This window comes from Lissotriton vulgaris, chromosome 2_1 (assembly GCF_964263255.1).
Source record: "Lissotriton vulgaris chromosome 2_1, aLisVul1.2, whole genome shotgun sequence".
NCBI classification, from domain to species: domain Eukaryota; kingdom Metazoa; phylum Chordata; class Amphibia; order Caudata; family Salamandridae; genus Lissotriton; species Lissotriton vulgaris.
Window position 1 is genome coordinate 1,432,231,229 of NC_141687.1, and position 22,640 is coordinate 1,432,253,868.

At 42.9% G+C, this 22,640-nt stretch overlaps 1 protein-coding gene across 7 annotated transcripts in view; it reads left to right on the forward strand.

Moving 5' to 3' along the window:
* The window catches only part of ORC4 (origin recognition complex subunit 4), a 326,462-nt gene that overhangs the window by 275,333 nt on the left and 28,489 nt on the right, over positions 1 to 22,640 (forward strand). For 6 of the 7 annotated variants that reach the window (XM_086957257.1, XM_086957260.1, XM_086957259.1 and 3 more), the window contains 2 exons: positions 2,056 to 2,151; positions 2,247 to 2,314. In XM_086957257.1, coding sequence (XP_086813383.1) covers positions 2,056 to 2,151; positions 2,247 to 2,314 — 164 coding nt within the window. The remainder of the gene's footprint in view (positions 1 to 2,055; positions 2,152 to 2,246; positions 2,315 to 22,640) is intronic. The other variant, XM_086957262.1, reaches the window with a different exon arrangement.

The following is a 22,640-nucleotide window of genomic DNA, read 5'->3' on the forward strand; positions in this document are numbered from 1 at the left end:
TGGTTCAAAATTAGCCGCAGCTTCTCCCGCGAAGCGGGAGGCGCAAGGTGTTGGCAGGTAAAGCTTTTCTTTTTCAAATAAAAGAGCCCCTTCTGAGCCCAAGGACAGCGTTCGCTCAAGAGATGTGTGCGCAGCCATCAGGGACTTGATATGGATGCATTTGGCTGGTCTTCAAAATGTGTTGAGCCTCATCAACAGTTGAGGAGTTAGTGGTCTGTCCGTGGGTTGTTGGAAAAACACAGGGAGGCTCTTCTAGGAGAGTTAAAACTGCTGTTAAGACTTAAAATAGGAAATACTAACGATGCAGCTGATCTATAAGTGAATGTGAACAATTCAAGTAAGTCAAAATATCAGAGGCTAATGAAAAAAACAGGTGCTTTTTTCAAAGGTTGAGCTACAATATGAGGTTATTTATTCAAGTGATTGACAGAGATTTTGGCGTATGGTAAATACTTTTTAGATTTATTCCCTGAAGGGTTCTAAATAGATTCTTCCTGAGGTGCCTGATAGTATTAACCCAGCAAATAATGTTTTGTGACATGTGGTCAATAAATAATGTGTACTCTTTCACCTGTGCATCTTAGTAAGACTATCAAGAGTATGAAGTTAGAGATGGCTAATGTATAGTTTAAAGATGGAAGAATGAACATAAACAATATACACCAAATTACATTACCACAAAGGCAGGGCTGCAGACTTGCCCCATCCTACTTGGTCTGTATTTCGCTGGATTGCTACAATGCTTGGCAAAAACTCATTTTTCTCTGAACAGTTGAAGATGTCCTTGTTGCGTGCTTACTAGACGTAAATGATATGTTTTCATGGAGTATACCCCAAAGTAAATTGGAAGCCCTTCAACAGTATTGTCCTGTAAACAAACTTTGTTAATGCAGTAAATCTAAAACTGTTCTCTTTGGGGACAAGACTCACAACTTTACATGGTGACCTTTTTTGACAATAAACAAGAAAATGTAACTTTTGCAAACGCCATTTTGAGCTCATTGAGTCTGTCATAACACGACCATTACAAAGACTGATTCTTTTGTCCATCTTGGGCTCACTTCGATTTAACCGTCTGTTTGGTGGACTATCAGTTAGATCCTGGTTGAAGGCCTTTGAGGACAAAGTAGTGTCCCCTACTAGCTACTAGCTTGTGATGCTACCGCTTTGAAAAACCATGTTTAAAACATCTGTTCTATCTACCACCTATCTGTCTTTGTACCTGTCAAGGTTTATTGGGCTTAATTTCTTTGTTTTGTTGTGCCCAACACGAGTGTTAAGATTCCTCTACTCTTTCAGACTATGTGACGAAGAGAAGGTCACTTATTTGTGGTTTGTCTTGGCTTCTAATTTCACACCAGAATATCTTCTGCCAGTAGGAAGAGATGACTTGAGCCTACAGCTCCTTACTAGTCCTTATGTGTGATGGTAGCAAGGAGGGAGCACGTATATTTTACCTCTATCAGCGGCACATGTTATAGAATGTCAAATGATGTGGGAGAGATGTAAGCATGCAGTTTACTCATGAAAAGGAAAGGCCTCCTCTCCAGTTTGGGATTTCAAATATGTGAAACACCCAAGTTAGAGTCCACATCAGAGCAACAATCTGATAGAGGGCTTTCGGCTCCACTCAGGGATCCTTTACTGGTGGGATAGTTGATGTGCAACATAGAGACCACCAGTAAGGAGATAGTTGCTAGGTCTGTGGAACCAAATACAGTGGAAATGGAGTCTATATTTTCTAACAGGCAATCTCCACCAACCCTAATTTTATATTAAAACGCCAGGCTCCATATTTGGTTCCAAACCAACTTGTTTCTCCTACAATTATGAATGTTCATTGGGTTCCTGTTCAGTGTGGATCATTGACAAGAGTGATGATCCTATGTAACCTGTTACCTTGCTTTCAAGTTTCTTTTAATCAGTTTAATTGAAGTTAAACAACTATTATTAGTAATTTTATAAATTTGATGTAATGTACAACAGATTATAATATACTTCATTTTCTTAACTAAAACATGAACACACTAAACGTATTTCTTTCCCTTCCTTTAGGTCTGTCTGTGCTTGAAATCTGTTTAATTATAGCCATGAAACACCTGCATGATATATATGACGGCGAACCTTTTAATTTTCAGATGGTCCAAAATGGTAAAGTGTCCATTTAAAATATAATGAGTTTTCCGTAGAGGTCGTTGCCTTAAATATTTTTTTATTGATTGTGACAATATTTCTTGCCAATGCAGAGTTTCAGAAGTTTATTCAGAGGAAGGCTCACTCGGCATATAACTTTGAGACACCCGTGGTCATGAAGGTAAGCATGTTTCTTTTGGCATGAAAAATACTGTTACCAGTGTAACCGAAAGGAATTATCAGATGTAATTGCACTTATCAAGGGTAAAAAAACTAGACTTCTTTTTCTCTCAACTCCTGATTGTCCACCCCATTTCAGATCCTAACATTTGGCTGATGATCGTATTATGAATATTATTTAGATCATCTTTGTGTCACTGGAGCATGATTAAGCTCAAGAACATTCATAACTTTAGCCATCCAAATCAGGATACCTTTGATGAACAGAAGTTGTATGGGGCAAGGAAGTGCTTTGTCTCAGTACATAAGTGGCAGGAGCCCAAGGTTTTTCTGCAGTGTGTGCCAGCTGCTGCTAACACCATCCTATTGTACCACCCATGCCAGTCCACTGCTGGTAATGGGCAGTTAACAGCGCATAGCACCCTAAGCATTCACCTTCACCCCAACCATTGCCGTCATCTTCCTTGCTATACTTCGCATCTTCCTGTCTGGAAGGCCTGCAAGGGAGCATGTGGCAGATTGAAGATTTTGAGGTAGTGCCAGCGTAATTATCGCTGACTGAGTGGCTGTCGAGAGTGCGGTCATAGACTAGGGTAGTGAGTGTGGTCATAGAACAGGTTGTCAACGGCCCTCTCACTTATGACTAAGAGGCCGCTAACAGGGCAGCGACTGACAAGGTAGCTGTCCATAGACTGCGCCGGCAGATGACAGCTAACAAGTGCATCATAGAAGGTGGGTGGCCAATTGACTTGAAGACCTTTACTGATGAGAAAGATGCTGCAAATTAGAAAGTAATCGAGAAGCCATGGTTGAACTTGAAGTTTGACAGAGGGGCCATCAACATGTTAATTATTTATGCAGAAGGAGACGCATTTAAATAGTTGTTGATTATTCTGTTGAAGATTTTTGTATACTGGATTTGTCATAGGACATGCCACCAGAAGTGTGCTTCTTAGAGGCAGGAGCAGAGGATTTGTTGAGGAGATCGAAAGAGATGCTAAGGTAGAGGCTCTGAGTAGGTTCTTCGAGTGGACGTATCCCTATTCCAGGTTCCACTTTTTGGCCTTGAAAGGAGAGGAGGATGAGGCCAGTTCTGACAACGCAGTTTTCAGTGCAACAAGATGTTCTCTCTTTGAGAATCTTGTTGCTGAAGGTCTTTCAGATTTTGTGTTTTTAGCAAAATGACCCATTGATGAAGTCTGTAAATAGATAGGTGTGGGTTTGTCAGAATAAACACTCTTGGCCCCACAGGAGTTACAGCCCATAAAAAGGTGTTTCTTTTGCGAAGGTTTGTCCGCTATGAGGTTACTTAAGTCACCCCAAGGGTCAGGCACAAAAGAAGCAAAAAAGCTTACCTTTTCACAGTGTGATGCTGTGAGGAAATACAAATTCGAGAGAGGCCGAACAGAAAACCTATATTAACCAGACAAAAGGGCAAATATCATAGGATTCAAATTCACTCTCTTGATGTATGGCGGGAAATCTGAGCTCTTCAGCCTCAAAGGGTCGTTGGAGCACTGTCTCGCCACCTGATTGGCCAGGATTTGGGTCACATAACGAGGTTGCGGGGCTTCGTGAAGCTAGTGGCTGTTGTCAGTGTCACTTAAGACCTGCCTGTGCTGTGGCACCATTTAAAAAACATTTGTGCATGCAGGTGAGCCAGTGGACACACCTACTCATGAAGAGATCCCTGGCAGCTGCCCATGTGTCATTAACACACCCCATCCGGGGACCAACAAGTAGTAAGTTCATAATCTAGAGTGCACCCACAACACTGACTGTAAACAATCTAGGTCCAGATAAATAAACGCAGGTAGTGACAACTGGCAGCAGTGTTCAATAATGCTATTGGAAGCTGTTGTAAAGAACACTCCTGATATCTTAGGTTTAGTACCTTACCTGAACAGTATATGCTACATACTGCATTTACCTACCAATGATGGTTGACTGGCATTGTTGAGCTGCTGCAATATGAATAAGTTGTGAAGAGCTGAGCAGTCTACATTACTATGAGACTCCCTTTCAGATTGCAGAGTTATCACATCTCAGGCTTCACAGTTTGAGATAGAAGGTTTTAATATATGTAGGACCACTTGCTGTGAGCATTCTCATTGGTTAATTAATTCGCTACCTACCCTACTTGATGTATTACGCTAATGTAAATGGATCATGCCAAAGTTACTTAAGTAGAAGAAGCGCAGTCACTCTAAATGCCAGACTGTATGTGCACAGTAAGGCCAGTGGCATCATCCACCTAATTTTATCTAACAAAGACAAACCTGAAAGTTCTTTGTCTACTTCTTATTCTTTCCACTGAACCAAGTATCCGGGCAAGCATAGGGAAAAAGATGAGTTCTATGCCATAAGTATACTACTGTGGACTTTGGCGGTTCTCCCCTCTTTAATTTTGCCTACTTCAACAGTTTTTATTGCCAGGGAAAATGTAATCAGCAGCCAGTGATCGGAGTGGTGGCTGCATGCATCAGGGGCACTGCTTCCCCGCAGTTTGTAACTTTCCATCTAGGCCTCAAAGCATTTTTACCTGGCTCCAATAATGTGTCAAGGCTTTGGTGAAAGCTGATAAAATACAGTGTATTTTGTAAAGAAGTTTGTGAACTCCCAAGCAGGCAACGGTAACCTACACTAGTTGTCCTCTGAATTCATGCAGGCCGCCATGTTGAGCACCTCTCACAACGTCTACGGTGCTGGTGGCTCAGTTCAAGCCCACGGTGTCGCTGGTCGTTGATGTCGTCTCAATAACATAGGGGTTGGACAAATATGACTGCTACTGAAAGTTCCAAGCAACCAAATGTTAAGTGTGAGAAGTGGGTTGGGGAGGTGGAGTGATAAGAGGTCCGTCCATTCATCCACTTTAGAGCACGTTTTCTCAAGTTTGATGACATGCCTCACACAGAAACGTAGACGCACTTGGAAACAGTTGAACGCCGAAATGAGGGTGGGTAACTCAGTGTCCTAGGGCGTGGCAGTGAAAGGTTTGTTCTATACGGTAATGATTCTTAGCTGCTAAAACAATCAAAAAATGTGTTTCTTCTGCGTTCCAAATCACAGAATTGGGTTCGTTACATTTAAGAATTGCACAGTGCATTTATGAGAGAGGAACTCCCGCTGACGTAGCCGAATTAGCGTCGACAAGGGGGATTTATCAGTGGGACTGACCAATCGTGTTTGGGGGATACTTGCATACACTTGACACGGCCAGACTCGACCTGGAAACATGGGTACGTTTACAGGGGGAAAAGGGTGGTGGAGGAACCCCGCACTCAGTCGTTGGTGTGGTAACTATTGCAGTGTGACGTCTCTTGTCATTGACATAACATAATTTCGTAATTATGCCACTGCGGTCAACTGCGCCCTTTATATTCGCTGGGATTGCAATATCCATGCCTGCCCTTCAATCTATCTATCATGCAGCGAATACGAGCAGGTGAACTTTGAAGCTCTATTTTAAAATTGCCATCTTTAGTGAAGAAGCACTCCAGTAATTGCGTGATAACTGTTACGTGTGTACCGTATTTTTGAACAATTAGGCAACGCGAATTAAAGATCTTTCTTCAAAACTATTGTATGGTGTTTGACTGCCATCTGGTGTTAGTTGTGTGTCAGTTTTTGTATGCACGAGTTTATCGGTAAATTGTTGAACTTTTTGTGGGGACCACAGATGTCGAAGGCCTTAAAGTTTCCTATGGGTTTATTTTCCGTATGGAAAGGGAGCCGTTTTTTTCTGGCAGCACTGATATGCAGTCGTGTAGTCACCCGTTACATGGTATATCTTTAGAAGTAATTTATTAAACAGTATTTTGCAGGCCATGAGGACATCTTTAGCTTTTAGCGTAACAAATGAAAGAATTCTATTATTTTGACTCTGTGGTGTTATTTAGAGGGATTTTAACGGAGTAACATATTTTAATTCATAATCGTTTATACTTTTATGCATTTAAATAATGCAAAATAGAGTAAAGAAAAGACTCTCTGGTGTAAAAGTTAGCTCCTTTGACGTGCAGTAAATATTTGTGATATTTTTTAACGTCATGACAAATGATCACATACGCGTTTAGAGATGCTACATTGTAGTTTCTCATTTCTTTTCCTTAACACATCTGGTATTGGATCCGCCTGTTACGATTATCTGGCAATTTTATAGCGTGCCTGTACACTGGCGGGGCCGTGCAGCGCTCTGTGCTTGTCAGGTAGATTGGAGACTTCACCCTCCTACGATCTGTGCCAAGCCGAAGACTTCGCGAATGGCTTGAAGACTGTGTGCTTTTAGAGGGATCTTTATGGTAAGACAGCGATGTCGTAAGTGTAACTTTAAGCTGAGAAGTGTGGATGGATGGGCGCATAGGTGTGCTTGTGTCCAGAAAGTGGCACAGAGGATAAAACACTGTCATTTATAATTGACATGCGCGTCTCATCGCGAACTGTGCCGTAAGTACCATATTATATAACATCAGGTGGGTAGCATTTCCCTGGTTAGTGATTTGAGAGCCTGTATGCCAGGCAAAGTCAAAACGTGTTTTTTCGAATACAAATATCAGTTCTTTAACCCTCACAAACTTAACGTTAGCATCACACATGCATATATTTTATGTGTGTGTATGTATATATCACCAGGTCATATAAGAAGGAAGGCAAAGGGCACCAATGTCTTATTCTAGGGGCACAATTTTTGGGCACCATCCCATTTATCATCGTCCTTGCTTTATGTTCCTCTTAATGGGCTTAATCCCCTTGTGAGTGCCCCTACCCAGAGAGGAATCTCTGACCATGCGCCTGCTCCACTGTGCATGACTAAATCTTTTCTTAACATCCGAAACAGTAATATTAGCGCTCAATAGAGTTTGGAGAATCAGGAGCCCTGCCCACAATTTGCTGTTTTTGGATGCTTCATAAACATATAGTCATGCACAGTGGAGCTCACGCAGGGGCAAAGATTACTGTTTCGGAGGAACACTAGTAATGGGATTAAGCCCTTTAACACTATCCTTGCATTAGGTTTAATTTGGTGGGCTTAATTCCATTCCAATGTCCCTCTCCAGAGATATATCTCTGTGTGCCCGACTGTGTTTTCTAAGCTTCCAAAAATCTGCCCTAAATTAGTACCATCAAACCCGTGGTTTCCAGGCTCATTTAGAGTCTGAAGAACCTCTAGGTTTCCAACAGTGAAGTCTCATGTGGCTCTACCATTGGATACCTATAACCTCTTAGCCACTGTTCTCTATTATAGATCTCTTCAGATCTTAAAGTTTAGCCCTGGTTTTCCCACTTTCATACCTCACCAAATTTCTCTCTTATCCCACTAAGTGTAATCTCTTGGGTCGCCTAAATACTTCAGCTATAGGAGTAACCTCTTGTGTCGTGTAGTTCCCATTAATCCGTAGGATCTGTGCATATTTTGGGCAACGTAAATTTTGGGTGAGCTGCTCAGACTCATTACAAGCACCCCGTAGGATATGTTGGCCTAGAGGCCAGCTAGCTCATGGTGCCACCATAAGCCGCCCTAACCTTACCCAGGAAGGGAACAGTTTCTGGTAATCACTGAACATGACAACCCTGACCCCTGAGGGATCGTGGTAACAGATGAGAACTTTTCCCTTAGTCACTTGGGCTTACTGGTGCTCCGAGAAATATACAGAGAATACAAAGTAGGACATTTTCATTATATTTAGTGAACCAATGTTATTCTTGTATAGAATACATGTGCTGTGATAATCCGTAGACAGAAACAGATGAAAGTGATTACAAGCACTAATAGAGTAAATAGTCGATACAGTTGTACCATGGTTCTAATACAGTGTATATATTCAGGCATACGATACAAGCCCGTGATCTGGCGTACTCCTTCTATGCGTGTATCTAGAGTGTGTGTAGATGGGAAGCACTGAATTCCCCCAAGAGACGATCCATCCCCATTACGTGGCGTGAGAGAATGTAGTGTTTTGGTCACAAACTGGACACCCCACACATCTTTGTCAGACCGCTGCATGGTGAAGTCGCAACAGGCAGGGACCCTCCGTGTCAGCTTAAATGCCTCCTATGCTAATCTTTTGGGATGCTCATTATTTATAATAGAAAAGCATCTTTGTAATGTACATATGATTAGCATTGGCGGAAGAACAGCTTGCTATACTAATTGCCAGTTTCTTGAAGTGTATTCGCCACAGAAATAATTTAGAATGAATCTGTGGGACAATGAGTATTCACGTAATTCCCTTTCTTTGCCGCGGGACGCTGCTGTTTAACCAACTCCTCAAAGTTATCCCCCCTTTATTTTATTTCATCATTTATTGTTGTAACAAACTTTTTTCAATTAAGTACTAAAAGTTAATATAATTGTAATGGAAGGATGATTCCAATGTGACCGTAATTAGCATGTCCAGTAAACTGCTGTAGATGAACTTGTAAAACATATTGAAATTTTATACTGTGACTTTTTAGCTTGTTCCCATGTTTATATATTGGAATCTGGAACATTTAACTACTTTTTAACTTATATATTTTAGCTATTGTAAATAAATGAAATACTGTAGGCTTTTATGATTTTGCAACTAAAAGTCGAATAAAGCTTAATTGAATTGAATTGGATTAGCAGTGTTATGGATACGTAGATAGCCCCGTCGCCTCGTGCCTTGTACATGGTGTGCGAGGCATCGTGATAATGTTATGCGAAGCTAGATGTGTAAACAAGGGCTGTTTCAGAGCAACTAATGCAATGTTATAGCACACGCAAATATGTGCAAAAGGTCACAGCAGAAATGTTATATTTTGCATCTCGTCGTTCCATTACTATCTGTCTTTCTGTTAGATCATATGCGGCAAACAGACTTTTGCTGTTGATATAACACCACAGCATGTGGCAAGAACGTAATTTTTGCAACATCTAGCTTAATAATACAGTGGACCGTAGTTGTGATTGACCATGTTGTAAAATAGACATATCTTGTTGTATTATAAAAAACAGCTAAGAGGTCTTTTAGTATTCCAGAATTACTAGGCGCACTGCCTGGGTGGCCGTGAGGTGATGAAATAAAAAAGGTGACGAGTGTAGGCAGTGAGGCGAGCGGTAGTACCTCGCAACCGCTCCAAAGTGGATCAGCGAGCTAATCCACACAATGAGACAAATCAACAATGCCCCTGCACTAAACACATATAATATCAGACTGGTATAAGTGTAAGTCTTTGTAGAACTGCAGTAGAAACAAGTAGTAGTATAGGGCAGATCAAAACAAATCTTAGTTCTCCGAGAATGAATATCAAGAGGTGAAAACACATGGATGGATAAACAGTCCGTTCTTGGTGTAGACACTTCTGTTTATTGTTCCAAATCAAAAGCCAACACGTGTTTCATCGCAGGGAACATACTGCGAATCTTCAGGGCTGGATAACACATAAAATACATTTTTTTGGGAACATGTTCGTTAATGCACGATATACGGTCGTGACTTTGTGTTCACCAAAGTGACAAAGGCATGCTATTTAAGTGACTTAGTGTTCTTGTGAAGAGAAACAAAAAGACACTAATCAGGTGACATATGTGAGTGGGCAAAGGGTCCAAAATTTGGACCTCAAACAGAACGGAAACACACTGGCCGGATCGTAAAAGTGATGTGGCGACGTGAAGAAGTGCTGTGTTTTTAATTGTCGCGGCATCCCAGGTGACTGGTGGTAGATACTGTTAAGAGTAGTCGGAGACCGACTGCATAGGTTTTAAAACCAAACCGCGATATCTATTACGTATATTGCTTATTATAACATTCAATCTTGTTTGCACATATATTTATATGGTTTTCTACATTAGTTTCTTCAAGAATTTGGTGTGAGAAAGCCATTGTATTCTTAGTTGTCATACCTTAATTGAGTATTTCTGAGAATAGGACATCTAATCCTATATCGTTTATGTGCTAATGATTTGGGGGGAAGGAAGGACTGGTCAGTGTATGGAATCTGTTCCGTATCTACATGAGAAAAAAAATAGAAAACAATGGAAAAAAATATATAATAGAAAAAGCAAGATGGATAAGGCAAAGGAGTTAGAAATGTTAGGAAAAACTGGGTGTAACGCCACAAGTACTATTCAAACATGAAGTCAAAAAGCTAGGGGGAATATCTTTAAACCATTAAACGTTATCACTGGGATATACAGTATGTTAATATTAGCCGCCCTTAAAAGTTGAGTAAAACAGAGGCTAATCCTGATTCAGTAGTCTACAGTTCACGTTGCACAAGTTTTGATGTACAAATTCTAATTATAAACAAGAGAGGGGGGGGGAGTGAGACACTCACCCTCATTGATAACGAAACCGGGTTAATGGTTCGTGTTGATGGCAAGCCCAGTCCGGGCGTAGCATGGAATCCTGTATTCAGATTACCAGGTTTGTAAGGTCGGATTGTAACTGATCTGTAATTAATATGACATGTACAAAAAAGACTTGTAGAAGACTCGGTGGTGAGTGGTCTCAAATCCAGGTCCACTTGGACACCAACATTACCTGGGGGCAACAGTATTGATAACTTTCACAGGCATGTTCTAGAGGATTTAAACAAAATCAACACTCGAAAATTAAAAGAGACATTTACATTCAAAGACAATTTAACTAAAGGAGAACGTAACGCCCTAACCACACTTACCAACAATCCCACCATTATCATCCGTGAGGCAGACAAGGGAGGTAACATTGTGGTTATGAACGCAGACGACTACAACAATGAGATACTAAACCAATTAGCAGACCAATCATGCTACAAACCCATCACACATAACCCCATGGGAGCATTGACAATTCTCATCAATGACCACTTATGTAAATGGAAAGAAGATGGTCTTCTGAATGAGGAAGAATACATGTATCTCAAAGTATTCAAACCCACATACCCATGGTTGTACACCCTTCCAAAAATTCATAAGAATCTACCTTTTCCACCAGCCCGACCAATAGTATCTGGAATCGGAGGCCCTACCGAGAAACTAGCTGAATATGTGGATCTGTTCCTGGGCCCACTAGTTAGGAATTTACCTTCCTACATTCAGGATTCTAAACACATTCTAAGCTTATTGGATGATTTAGAATGGCAACCAGATACTACTTTAGTCACCATGGACGTTGTTGCACTCTATACCAGCATCAATCCTAGCCTAGGCGTAAAAGCAATTACCCGTGTTTTGTCTAATCGGCCAGCATCACTTTGGGCACACACACAAATGCTTATTTCAATGATGAATATAATCTTGAATAACAACTTCTTCATATTTCACAAACAATGGTTTCAACAACAACGAGGAGTAGCCATGGGTTCTAAATTCAATCCCTCTTTCGCCAACCTTTTCATGGGAGCTTTTGAAGCAGATCACATTTGGGGTACAAAAGGCAGCCTGTATACCGACTTCATTTTATTTTGGGGTCGGTATATAGATTACTGCATCTTACTATGGACAGGTACAGATGAACTACTACAGAGTTGTTTTTGACCATCTTAACTCGAATGACTGGGAAGTAAGTTTCACCATGAAACACAGTAAATCACATATAGAATTTCTGGACTTGGAATTCTATATAAAAGAGGATACTTTACAGAGTAAACTATATAGGAAACCCACATCCTGTAATGCTATCTTGCGAGCAGATAGTTTTCACCCGTCCCATCAAATTAGATCAATACCCTATGGGGAATTTCTCCGTGCAAGACGTAACTGCAGTGAGGATGACGTACTCAATAGCACTTTGAACGACATGAACAATAGATTTGAGAAGCGCGGTTACCCAAAGACTATCTTATCCGAAGCAAATAAGAAACTAAATAAAATTAAGAGACTTGATACACTAAAAATCAAGGATAACCAGAAGACGCAAGACAACACAGTGAGAATGGTCACTGAATACAATTAATTTCACCATCTGATCAGGAATAGCATGACTAAACACTGGGGTCTGTTAAGAGAGGACTCTACACTGAAAGAAATGATCCCTTCAACCCCTCAGATCACTTTCCGCAAAGGAAGAACACTGAGGAACAGGCTCAGTCCTACAGTCCCGCGCACAGACATGACACCAAATTGGCTAACCCAACGCAGTAATGGATTCTTCAAATGTGGCTTCTGCACTATGTGTAAGTGGGCTAAGCACAAAACCAAACATTTCAAAGGCCCATCTGGGGAAACCTATGACATCAGAGTTAATATCAATTGCACCACGAAATATGTGGTGTATGTCATAGAATGCCAATGCGGTAAGAAATATGTGGGCAGCACAATCAGGGCCCTGAAAGACAGGATATCGGAACACATGAGAGCTATCCAAAAACAGGACCCGAAATACCCAGTAGCTCTACATGTTGCGAAATGCCAAATGAATGTTGAGTATTTCCGAGTATCATTTTTTGGGATTGAAACCGTGCCTGTCCATGTGAGGGGTGGTAATCGAGAACTAGCTTTGAGACGCAAGGAAGCTACTTGGATTATACGTCTTCGGAGCATCGAATGTGGTTTAAACTATGACCCAGAACTACAATTCTTTCTGGGTAATTAGATACCACTATTGTCTCGAATATATGTTTTTTGCATATTTTAACATGATGGACTAGATTGCTGTTAACAACAGATATGCTTAGGTCTCTGTACATACAGACTCCTAGACATTTATCCTCCTTTTTATCACGTTGTGGTCATTTGTGTTCATAATTGGATACCTAATATACTTTTTTGTTATGATATATGTTTGTCACTCACTACGTTTTCAGCACTGATATCCTATACTATACGAGTTAAACTTGGTGACGTTGTCACCTGTTAAAATCACAAAAACATAATACTTAAGTTAGTGTGGGCCCGCACTGTTTTCTGACTTTATCTAGTAAATATCTTTTATAATCAGTGCTTAAAGAATTTTGTTTTATCCTTTACTCCCATTTTTATATAAATTTCTCTATAAATTTTTGAAACTGGGTGCTATTTTTACTCACATGTGCTCTTAGAACAGTCACTTATGTCTACACATAATATCCGATCTAACCACCTTCGATATTTGCATCATAGACATCTGAACTCGATACCATCTGTAACCTACAATCCAAGAGGTTAAGTAATTCTTCCTTTTTTTGCCAACTATCGGCAGACTTAAGGTTAGAGCTAGCGCTCTAGTGGTTACGACCATAATTCATGCATTTAAACCGGCTTAACTTCCGGTCACGTGTCCGTCACAGATACGCGGCGCCGGGAGACGAAAAGAGGGGAATCTCTAGAGTTTAGGTAAGCGAGCCCCCTTATCTAAGCAATCTAATAATACTGCCAAACGTAATTCGTGTTTCGAACATGAAACATGGCTAATTACTGCCATTGTACCTCTTTAGGCGAACAGCCTGCTCGCTCCTATCGGCACACCAGCCTACCGTGAAGTTTTTTCTTTCCCCTCCCGGTTATCACAACACTCGTGATATGTCGAGGTAGGTTTCCTTTTCTCAGACTCTCTATTGCCCATAAGATATCTATGTCTTTTAAGAACTGTTTCGAACTAGACGAGTCTTCTACAAGTCTTTTTTGTACGCGTTATATTAATTACAGATCAGTTACAATCCTACCTTACAAACCTGGTAATCCGAATACAGGATTCCACGCTACGCCCGGACTGGGCTTGCCATCAACACGAACCATTAACCCGGTTTCGTTTTCAATGAGGGTGAGTGTCTCGCTCCCCCCCCCCCCCCCCTCTCTTGTTTATAATCCGAATTCGTACATCAAAACTTGTGCAACGTGAACTGTAGACTACTGAATCAGGATTAGCCTCTGTTTTACTCAACTTTTAAGGGCGGCTAATATTAACATACTGTATATCCCAGTGATATTGTTTAATGGTTTCATGTTTGAATAGTGCTTGTGGCGTTACACCCAGTTTTTCCTAACATTTCTAACTCCTTTGCCTTATCCATCTTGCTTTTTCTATTATATATTTTTTTCCATTGTTTTCTATTTTTTTTCTCATGTAGATACGGAACAGATTCCATACACTGACCAGTCCTTCCTTCCCCCCAAATCATTAGCACATAAACGATATAGGATTAGATGTCCTATTCTCAGAAATACTCAATTAAGGTATGACAACTAAGAATACAATGGCTTTCTCACACCAAATTCTTGAAGAAACTAATGTAGAAAACCATATAAATATATGTGCAAACAAGATTGAATGTTATAATAAGCAATATACGTAATAGATATCGCGGTTTGGTTTTAAAACCTATGCAGTCGGTCTCCGACTACTCTTAACAGTATCTACCACCAGTCACCTGGGATGCCGCGACAATTAAAAACACAGCACTTCTTCACGTCGCCACATCACTTTTACGATCCGGCCAGTGTGTTTCCGTTCTGTTTGAGGTCCAAATTTTGGACCCTTTGCCCACTCACATATGTCACCTGATTAGTGTCTTTTTGTTTCTCTTCACAAGAACACTAAGTCACTTAAATAGCATGCCTTTGTCACTTTGGTGAACACAAAGTCACGACCGTATATCGTGCATTAACGAACATGTTCCCAAAAAAATGTATTTTATGTTTTATCCAGCCCTGAAGATTCGCAGTATGTTCCCTGCGATGAAACACGTGTTGGCTTTTGATTTGGAACAATAAACAGAAGTGTCTACACCAAGAACGGACTGTTTATCCATCCATGTGTTTTCACCTCTTGATATTCATTCTCGGAGAACCAAGATTTGTTTTGATCTGCCCTATACTACTACTTGTTTCTACTGCAGTTCTACAAAGACTTACACTTATACCAGTCTGATATTATATGTGTTTAGTGCAGGGGCATTGTTGATTTGTCATCTTGTTGTATTATGTCAATTGCAGAAGATACTATGTTGCCCAGTGAATACATCTGGATGATAATGTGGTCATACCATTATCGACCACAGCCAAAGTATTTTCTAAAATTAACCCTATCAATCTTACCCAGTCTATCAGCAGCCTCCTGTTAAACTATCCACAGCTTGTTGTATATTGCATACAAGAAGCACTTTTAACAAGGTTTCCAGGGACCTAACAAGAAATCCCTGAGATCCATTTCATCAGAAAGAAGGGACAAATATTTCTTCACCTGGGAGAGTGAGTTTTTTTAGCCAATCGAGGCATAACTTCCCAACACAATATGATGTCACCACGAGTGTTCTGATTGTACGTATTGCTGCTCAGGCCTATTGATCCTAAATCCTTTGGTGTTGCCCAGGAATCTAGATTGACACCCATTTGCGTCCACAGGCCAAACCATCCATCCCTTCAAATTGGGGTCTGATGAGTTGTAAGAACCATTTCATATCATGGTATCTACTGTATCCTCGCTACATTGTGTGAAATGCTGCCAGTTCTCAAAGCATGAGTATTAGACCTGGTGTCTTTTGGCGTGTTTCCCCTTTCTCTTTTCTTTTTGGCCTCCCAGTTTTGACTTGTTTTTGCTGGTTTAGTGTCTCTGCGCTCTTTCTCACTGCTGTTCAGTGCTAAAGTGCAAGTGCTCCTATTGTATATTGTGTTATGGATTGGTGTTTCCATGATTGGCATATTTGATTTACTGGTAAATCCCTTGTAAAGTGCACTGGGAGTGCCAGGGCTTGTAAATCAAATGCTACTAGTGGGCCTGCAGCACTCACTGTGCCTCCCACAGCAGTATTTTTTAAATGTCTTTATTTTACATAGTTTTATATCGCGCAAATTTGACCTGAAGGTATTGGGTATCAGAGCGCTTTACATAGCACCAGTTACGTTACATGAGGACACATTAATTTTTTAATTTTTTTTGTTGGGCACGGGGAGATTAAGTGATTTGCCCAGAATCACAGGATGTTCAGCATCATTGGCGAGACTCAAACCCAGTTCCCCAGATTCTAGGTCAACCGCACTAGCAGTTAGGCCAACTCCTTTCCCAAAGTAGCTTATTCGTATTGCTTACTCAGTAGACGTGAGGCGCTCTGCACAGTTCAACCCTTTTTTCAGTAGCCCTGTAAAGGTAGCAGAGACCTGCGACTTGAGTGTCTGCTCACAGTTTTTACTGCCATGTCAACTTGGCGAGTGCACCTACTTGCCAAGCCCTAAACTTCCCTTTTATTGCATGCAAGGCACCCAAAGGTAGGCCAAAGGTAACCCTGTATGTGTGTGTGACATGTCATGATAGTGAATTACAGTGTATATTGTTTTTCACTTTTGAAAGGCTATCTGTCCCTTGGGATCGTTATTTATAACATCTTATAAGTATAACTTCCCATTGGGACAAGGTAGAATGAAGGAGTTTAGTATGCCTGAACTCAGAATATAAAAATGCTTCTTTTAGTAAAGTTGATTTCTATATTGTGTGTTTTTAAATACCACTTTTAAAAAGTAGGTATTTTCTTGCTTAGCCATCCTATGTCCCTCTGCTGGTTTGTGGATAGACTGTCTGGCTTTGGAGTAGCAGGGGCTGGGGATGTGCATTCTCTTCAGACAGCCACTGGGGTGGTTGAGGTGTGTCCTCCCCTTCCTGGATGAATCAGGGCTGGGCTGAATAGACCTGAGCTGCATTTAGAGTAGTGGGAGGAGATTTCCTTGCACCTGAATAGGCCTTGTCTGCCTTTGACAATGCTGTCTCCACCTCCTGCCAGGACGCTGGGCTAGAGAGGACCAAACTGGTTTGGACTGAGCACAGACATTCTGCCCAAGAGAACAAAGAGAAACTGAGTATAATTATTGGGACCCAGACCCCAGAACTTTAGAACTTGCTTGGATCAAGGAACCTGCCAAGAAGAAGAGCTGGAAAAACTGCCAGGAGGAGTACTGCCCCTTTGCTGGTTGCTTTGCTAGGTTGGCCTGCAGTCACTGCTTCTGCCTTGGGCAATAAAAGGACTGGACTGAACTTTATTCGCTTGTTGCTGAGTATCTCCATGGGCTTGAAATATAGCTTGCCTCCTGTTCATGAAGTCTCGGGGACAGCAAAGACTTCACTTACCTCTGGGTACCGCCTTAGGAACCATTGGTTTCAGTTGCGCAGAGGGTGAAAGCAGCCGTCACCGACACTGCTGCTGGCTCCGTGTCCTGAAAGCACCGCCACGCTTCGCACCGCAACCCTTGTCTCACAGACTACTACTTCTGCTTCTGCCATCAAGCTGTGGTATGCACCGTGACCTGTGGGCACCGCATTCCACACGGCCTCGCTTCACTTCGCCGCCCTGGTCTCACTGACGTCACTGCATGCTGAACTCGACACCTGTGACTGCACTGTGGTTTGGGTGCACCGTTTGTAAGTCACACGATGCACCGCCCCATCCTACAACGCAAGCAGGCCGACAATTGCCAGCTCCCGTCAACCGGCACTACCGCTTGTACCGTGACCTGTCGGCACCCCCTCAAGCACCGTCCGCTTCGCACTGCAGCCCTGGTCTCACCGACGCTGCTGGATGACCATCACAGAGCCTGAGGGCACCGTACGCCGCACTGCTATGCTTCACATCGCAACCACGACGGTGGCGGCAACAGTCCTGCACCAATGCAATCGGCCGCAACCTAAGGTAATGTTTACGAGTATGCTGAAACTGATGCCGGTCCACACCGTTGCGGTCGGCCAGAACTGATAGATTCTGTTGTTTTCATCACAATGTTAACCCTGGACAGAGATACTGGCTTAAAGGAACTGCATTTTAAAGTCATTCTTGCAAAGTGCATATTTTTGATTACTATATGTTGGTCTTTTATAATTTTGGTCTTGTTTGCACAGATAAATATTGGTAATTTTATTAAAACTGGTATGATGTCCTATTGTAGTGTTTTCGCTGTATTACTAAGTGTTATGTGCAAATGCTTTACCCATTGCCTCTGAGATAAACCTGACTGCTCGTGCCAAGTTACCAAGGGGGTGAGCAGGAGTTAATTTAGAAGTGTATCCCCCTTACACTGACAAGGAAGAAGGGTCCCTACTTGGACAGGGTAATAACCTGCCAACTAGAATCCCCCATCTCTAACAGTGAGAACGCAGGTATATGAGGTGTATTTAAATCCTTTATCTTGGCTATTCCAAGACAGGATGTCTGTTGCACTGTTTTGTTCAGGAAAATTATTTGATGTGGTATGAGGCGTGCTCTGAACAAAGCCTCAGTTCGATGAACCTGCCAATATTTTGTCCCCCAAACAGATTTTGTGTCTATAGTGTCTTTCCAAATGTCCAAACCTTGTACAGACCGTTTAGAAATAAAGGAAGCAGAGTATATCAGCTTGCTGTTCATGAGCATATTCTTCTTTGGAGGTGTAAGTGCAAGTCTATAGTAGTAATTGGCTGTGTCTGATGTGCCAAAACCAGAAAAAAAGGAAACGTTTGTGCAAATGTCTTTGAACTACCCGCCCAACACTGTCTTTGATGGTGTTGGGCTGTGTTCCCATTGGGTGTAATTATAGACAGCACGTGGAATACTAGCTTTATTTAAAGAAGTTGTGACCATAGTGTTGATAGTAAAACATACCAGCAAAATTTGATGTACCATCATACAATTAATCATAAGAAAATGCAGTCGATTGCTCTAGATCTGCAAGCATTTTGTGCTCCGTTTCAATATCCCAATCTTGAGAGAAAGTACTTGAGGTGATGATATCGTTAAAGGAAATTTTAAACAAATATGGTATTTGTAAAAGTTCAGTAAGACATTACACATCATATGATACCCTGTCCCACACTATTCCTTCCGTAACTGGAAGTGCTGTAATGTTCACCAGGGACAGGTCCCTTAGTTCACGGTGCGACGATGCATGTGGTTTTAAAACCAAGTTCACAAGTTGTACTGCACAGCGTTCTGGGAGATGGTGTCCATTCAGAAGTAGGAAAAATACATTTACCAAACCAATCCCAAAGGACCAGGAAAAGTAATTAGATTGTAATCCTGAGATGTAACCAAGGAGTAACAAAGTATGTCTTTTCAGCCATAGATAGAGAGCATGCACTTGTAGCTTGAAAGGGAGAGTCCGGTATCTCTGGTTCACTTGAATCCGATGGGAAGTCGTCATAATGCACAAAGTAGCCAGAGGTCGTTCGGTCTATTTTTGGCAGCTCAGCAGGTATTGTAGAACTGGGAGATGACTTGATCTGTGGCATATTCTCATAGATGTTGTCAATTTTCTGAATTGAGAATTCTGTTTCTGTACTCATTGACTGTACAGTTGTAGTTGTTTCAACAGGAAGAAGTAATACTTAATTGTTTACTGTTTCTCTTTGGAGAGGGAAATCTTCTGTAGTTATCAAAGCTTCCATCTGAACCTCCTGAACGATAGCGAGAGGAGTACGACGGCTACCCAGGAGCCCACGCAGCCTACTGTCGGCCACATAGTGTGGTTTGATCAGATAACTAAGACAAACCTTTTGTCTTGACGGCCGGCAAGAGGCAGAAGTACTGTTCTGGTACCGTTGATAGCCCGGACAGGTACATGGCTCGAACTCTTTTTTTGTCCACAATTCTTTCTCTGACCAGATCCCTACTCTTCGAGACCCAGCCAGTTCTTGCCGGTACAACCTTCATTTCTCTAGTGGTGGTGCGTTTTACTTGGACGTTGCTTTGTGCACCCGTAATTCATTGAGTTCCTGGAAAACAGCCAAATGTTTATTGATGTCAAACTGTTTCCGCCACAACTTTCATATGGAGTACCACCACCTAGGGATTTTCTTGGTATGTTATTGAGTGTCCTCTGGACCCCATATAGGTGATTGACCCAAATGCGACCCGAGCCTAATACCCTTGCTGTTAAGAACTGCTTTGTCACAGTTTTTCCTCTCCACTTTCGAATTTCCCATGGGATGCTCCACTTTCAAATTTCCCACGGGATGATAGGGAGAGGATTACTGCAAGGCCACACCCAAACTTAGCATGGCTTCTTTGTAAGCCTGAGAACTAAACCCCGGACCCTGTTCGGAATGTAGTGTGCCAATTGCATATGTCCTGATGAAGACTCGCAAATCCTTTATAACAGTTTGAGCGTCAGCCGAGCGCTGTGGCCAAACCCACAGGAATCCCCCTCCATTGCGGTCGCTCACCCTGCACTTGGCTAGCATTACGGAGGCTTCTCTTCCAGCTGCCTGCCTGTCCTGAGACCTACTGCCTGCCTGTCCTGACACAGCGCACTGCGCTATCTAAAGCGCCTGGTATCGTTATCAATCAATTTAAAAGCGCTGTTTATGCTACATTGCACGCGCGCGCTATCGCTCTATCTAGCATTTAACTGATTTGCATACAGAGCATTGTAGTGCGGCTAAGGAGCGGGACTTTATACTTTATTAGTATACCTCACTCGAACTCGAAACCCAGCTCTGCCCCAGTTTCGATTTTAATAGCGAACGGCCATCTTATTGTTTATTTTCATTGGCCCGTGGCTCCTCCCCGCTCCCCGCCTCCCAGCTGACCCTCCCACGCTCCGCCCCCTCCATTATCCATTTATAGCGGATGTCCCAACGCGCAGCGTCCACGCGCTACGGCCGCGCCGAAGGTGCGCCAAAGGTAAGCCCGTCTACGCCCGTCCGCGCCTGGACCGCGCCCAGCGCCAGAGCCCCTGCCCCTCGCGCTGCCCAGCCCTCCCGCATTACCTACGATGCCGCCACCCTCCTAGCCCTTAATCCCGGTCGCGCCCCCAACTGCGTCCAAGCCGCTCCTGGACACACCCATGGACCTTTCTCTTGCTACTCCTGCAAATTCATTGGCACCGACAACATGTCCGCTACAACCACACCACAGATTCCCGACCCCAACCACCTACAATGCATCCTGCTCAACACCCGCTCGGTTCACAGGCATGCCATTGACCATCTACTAGACACCATCTCTCCAGACATGGCCTTCCTTACAGAAACATGGATGAACGCTTCCTCAGCCCCAGACATCACCATTGCCATCCCTGAAGACTATAAGATCACACGCAAGGACCGTACCGGCCACACAGGAGGAGGAATCGCTATCGTTCATAAAAAATCAATCCACATCTCAACCAGCTCTGACGTCAACCTCGCCAACTCTGAACACCTTCACTTCCAGATCCACATCGACCCCAAGACCACACTCAGAGGCACCCTCCTTTACAGACCTCCAGGACCCCGCGCAAAATTCAGTGAAGACATCACGGACTTCATCACTCCACACGCGCTCCCCTCCAAAGATTACATCCTTCTGGGAGACCTCAACTTTCACCTTGAAAAGAACAACGACCGCAACACCACCGCCCTCTTGGACAACCTCGCCAACCTCGGACTTAAACAACTGGTCACTTCCCCCACCCACATCGCAGGTCACACACTCTACCCCATCTTCACCTCCAGCAATCATGTCTCCTTCAGCCACACTACAGATCTCCTCTGGACTGACCACAGCTGCGTTCACTTCACCTACAACAAGCCGAAACCCATCAACCACCTCCAACCAACTCTGCAAAGAAACTGGAACAAAATCACCATCGACCAGATCTCCTCATCGCTCCTACTAAACACCCCAGCCCACTCTTCTAACCCTGACCAAGCCGCCGCCAACTTCACCCTATGGCTATCCAACACCGCCGACATCCTAGCACCACTGAAAAAACGTCAACGCAAACCTGGCAGCAAGAAGGCCTCATGGTTCAACGATGATCTTAAGAAGTCCAAGAAACTCTGCCGCTCCCTTGAAAAGGCCTGCAAAAAAGACCCAACCACTATCACCAAGGACGCCTTCAAAAACGCCACCCGCACACACCACCAACTAATCCGAAAGGCCAAGAAAACAGCATTCAAGGATCGACTAGACAACAACGCCCACAACAGCAAGGAACTTTTCAACATCGTCAAGGAATTCACCAACCCCTCGGCCAACTCCAACGACATCACCCCTTCTCAAGCCCTCTGCGACTCCCTGGCTTTATTCTTCCACAACAAAATTGCGGACATCCACAACAGCTTCGACAACCAACCCGGAGACCAACCCACCCAACCATACGCTGAACATTCTCCCCCCTCGAACACTCTTAACGACTGGAACCCAATCTCCACTGAGGACACCATCCGCCTGATGAACTCTATCCACTCAGGATCCCCCACAGACCCATGTCCTCACCACATCTTCAACAAAGCAGACTCCGTCATAGCACCGCACCTCCGAGACGTCATCAACTGCTCCTTCAACTCCGCCACCTTCCCGGAAAGCTGGAAACACGCTGAACTCACCGCCCTTCTGAAAAAACCCACAGCGGACCCCACCGAACTCAAAAATTACCGCCCCATATCGCTCCTTCCTTTCCCAGCCAAAGTCATCGAGAAAGCTGTCAACAACCAACTCGCCGCCTTCCTCGAAGCCAACAA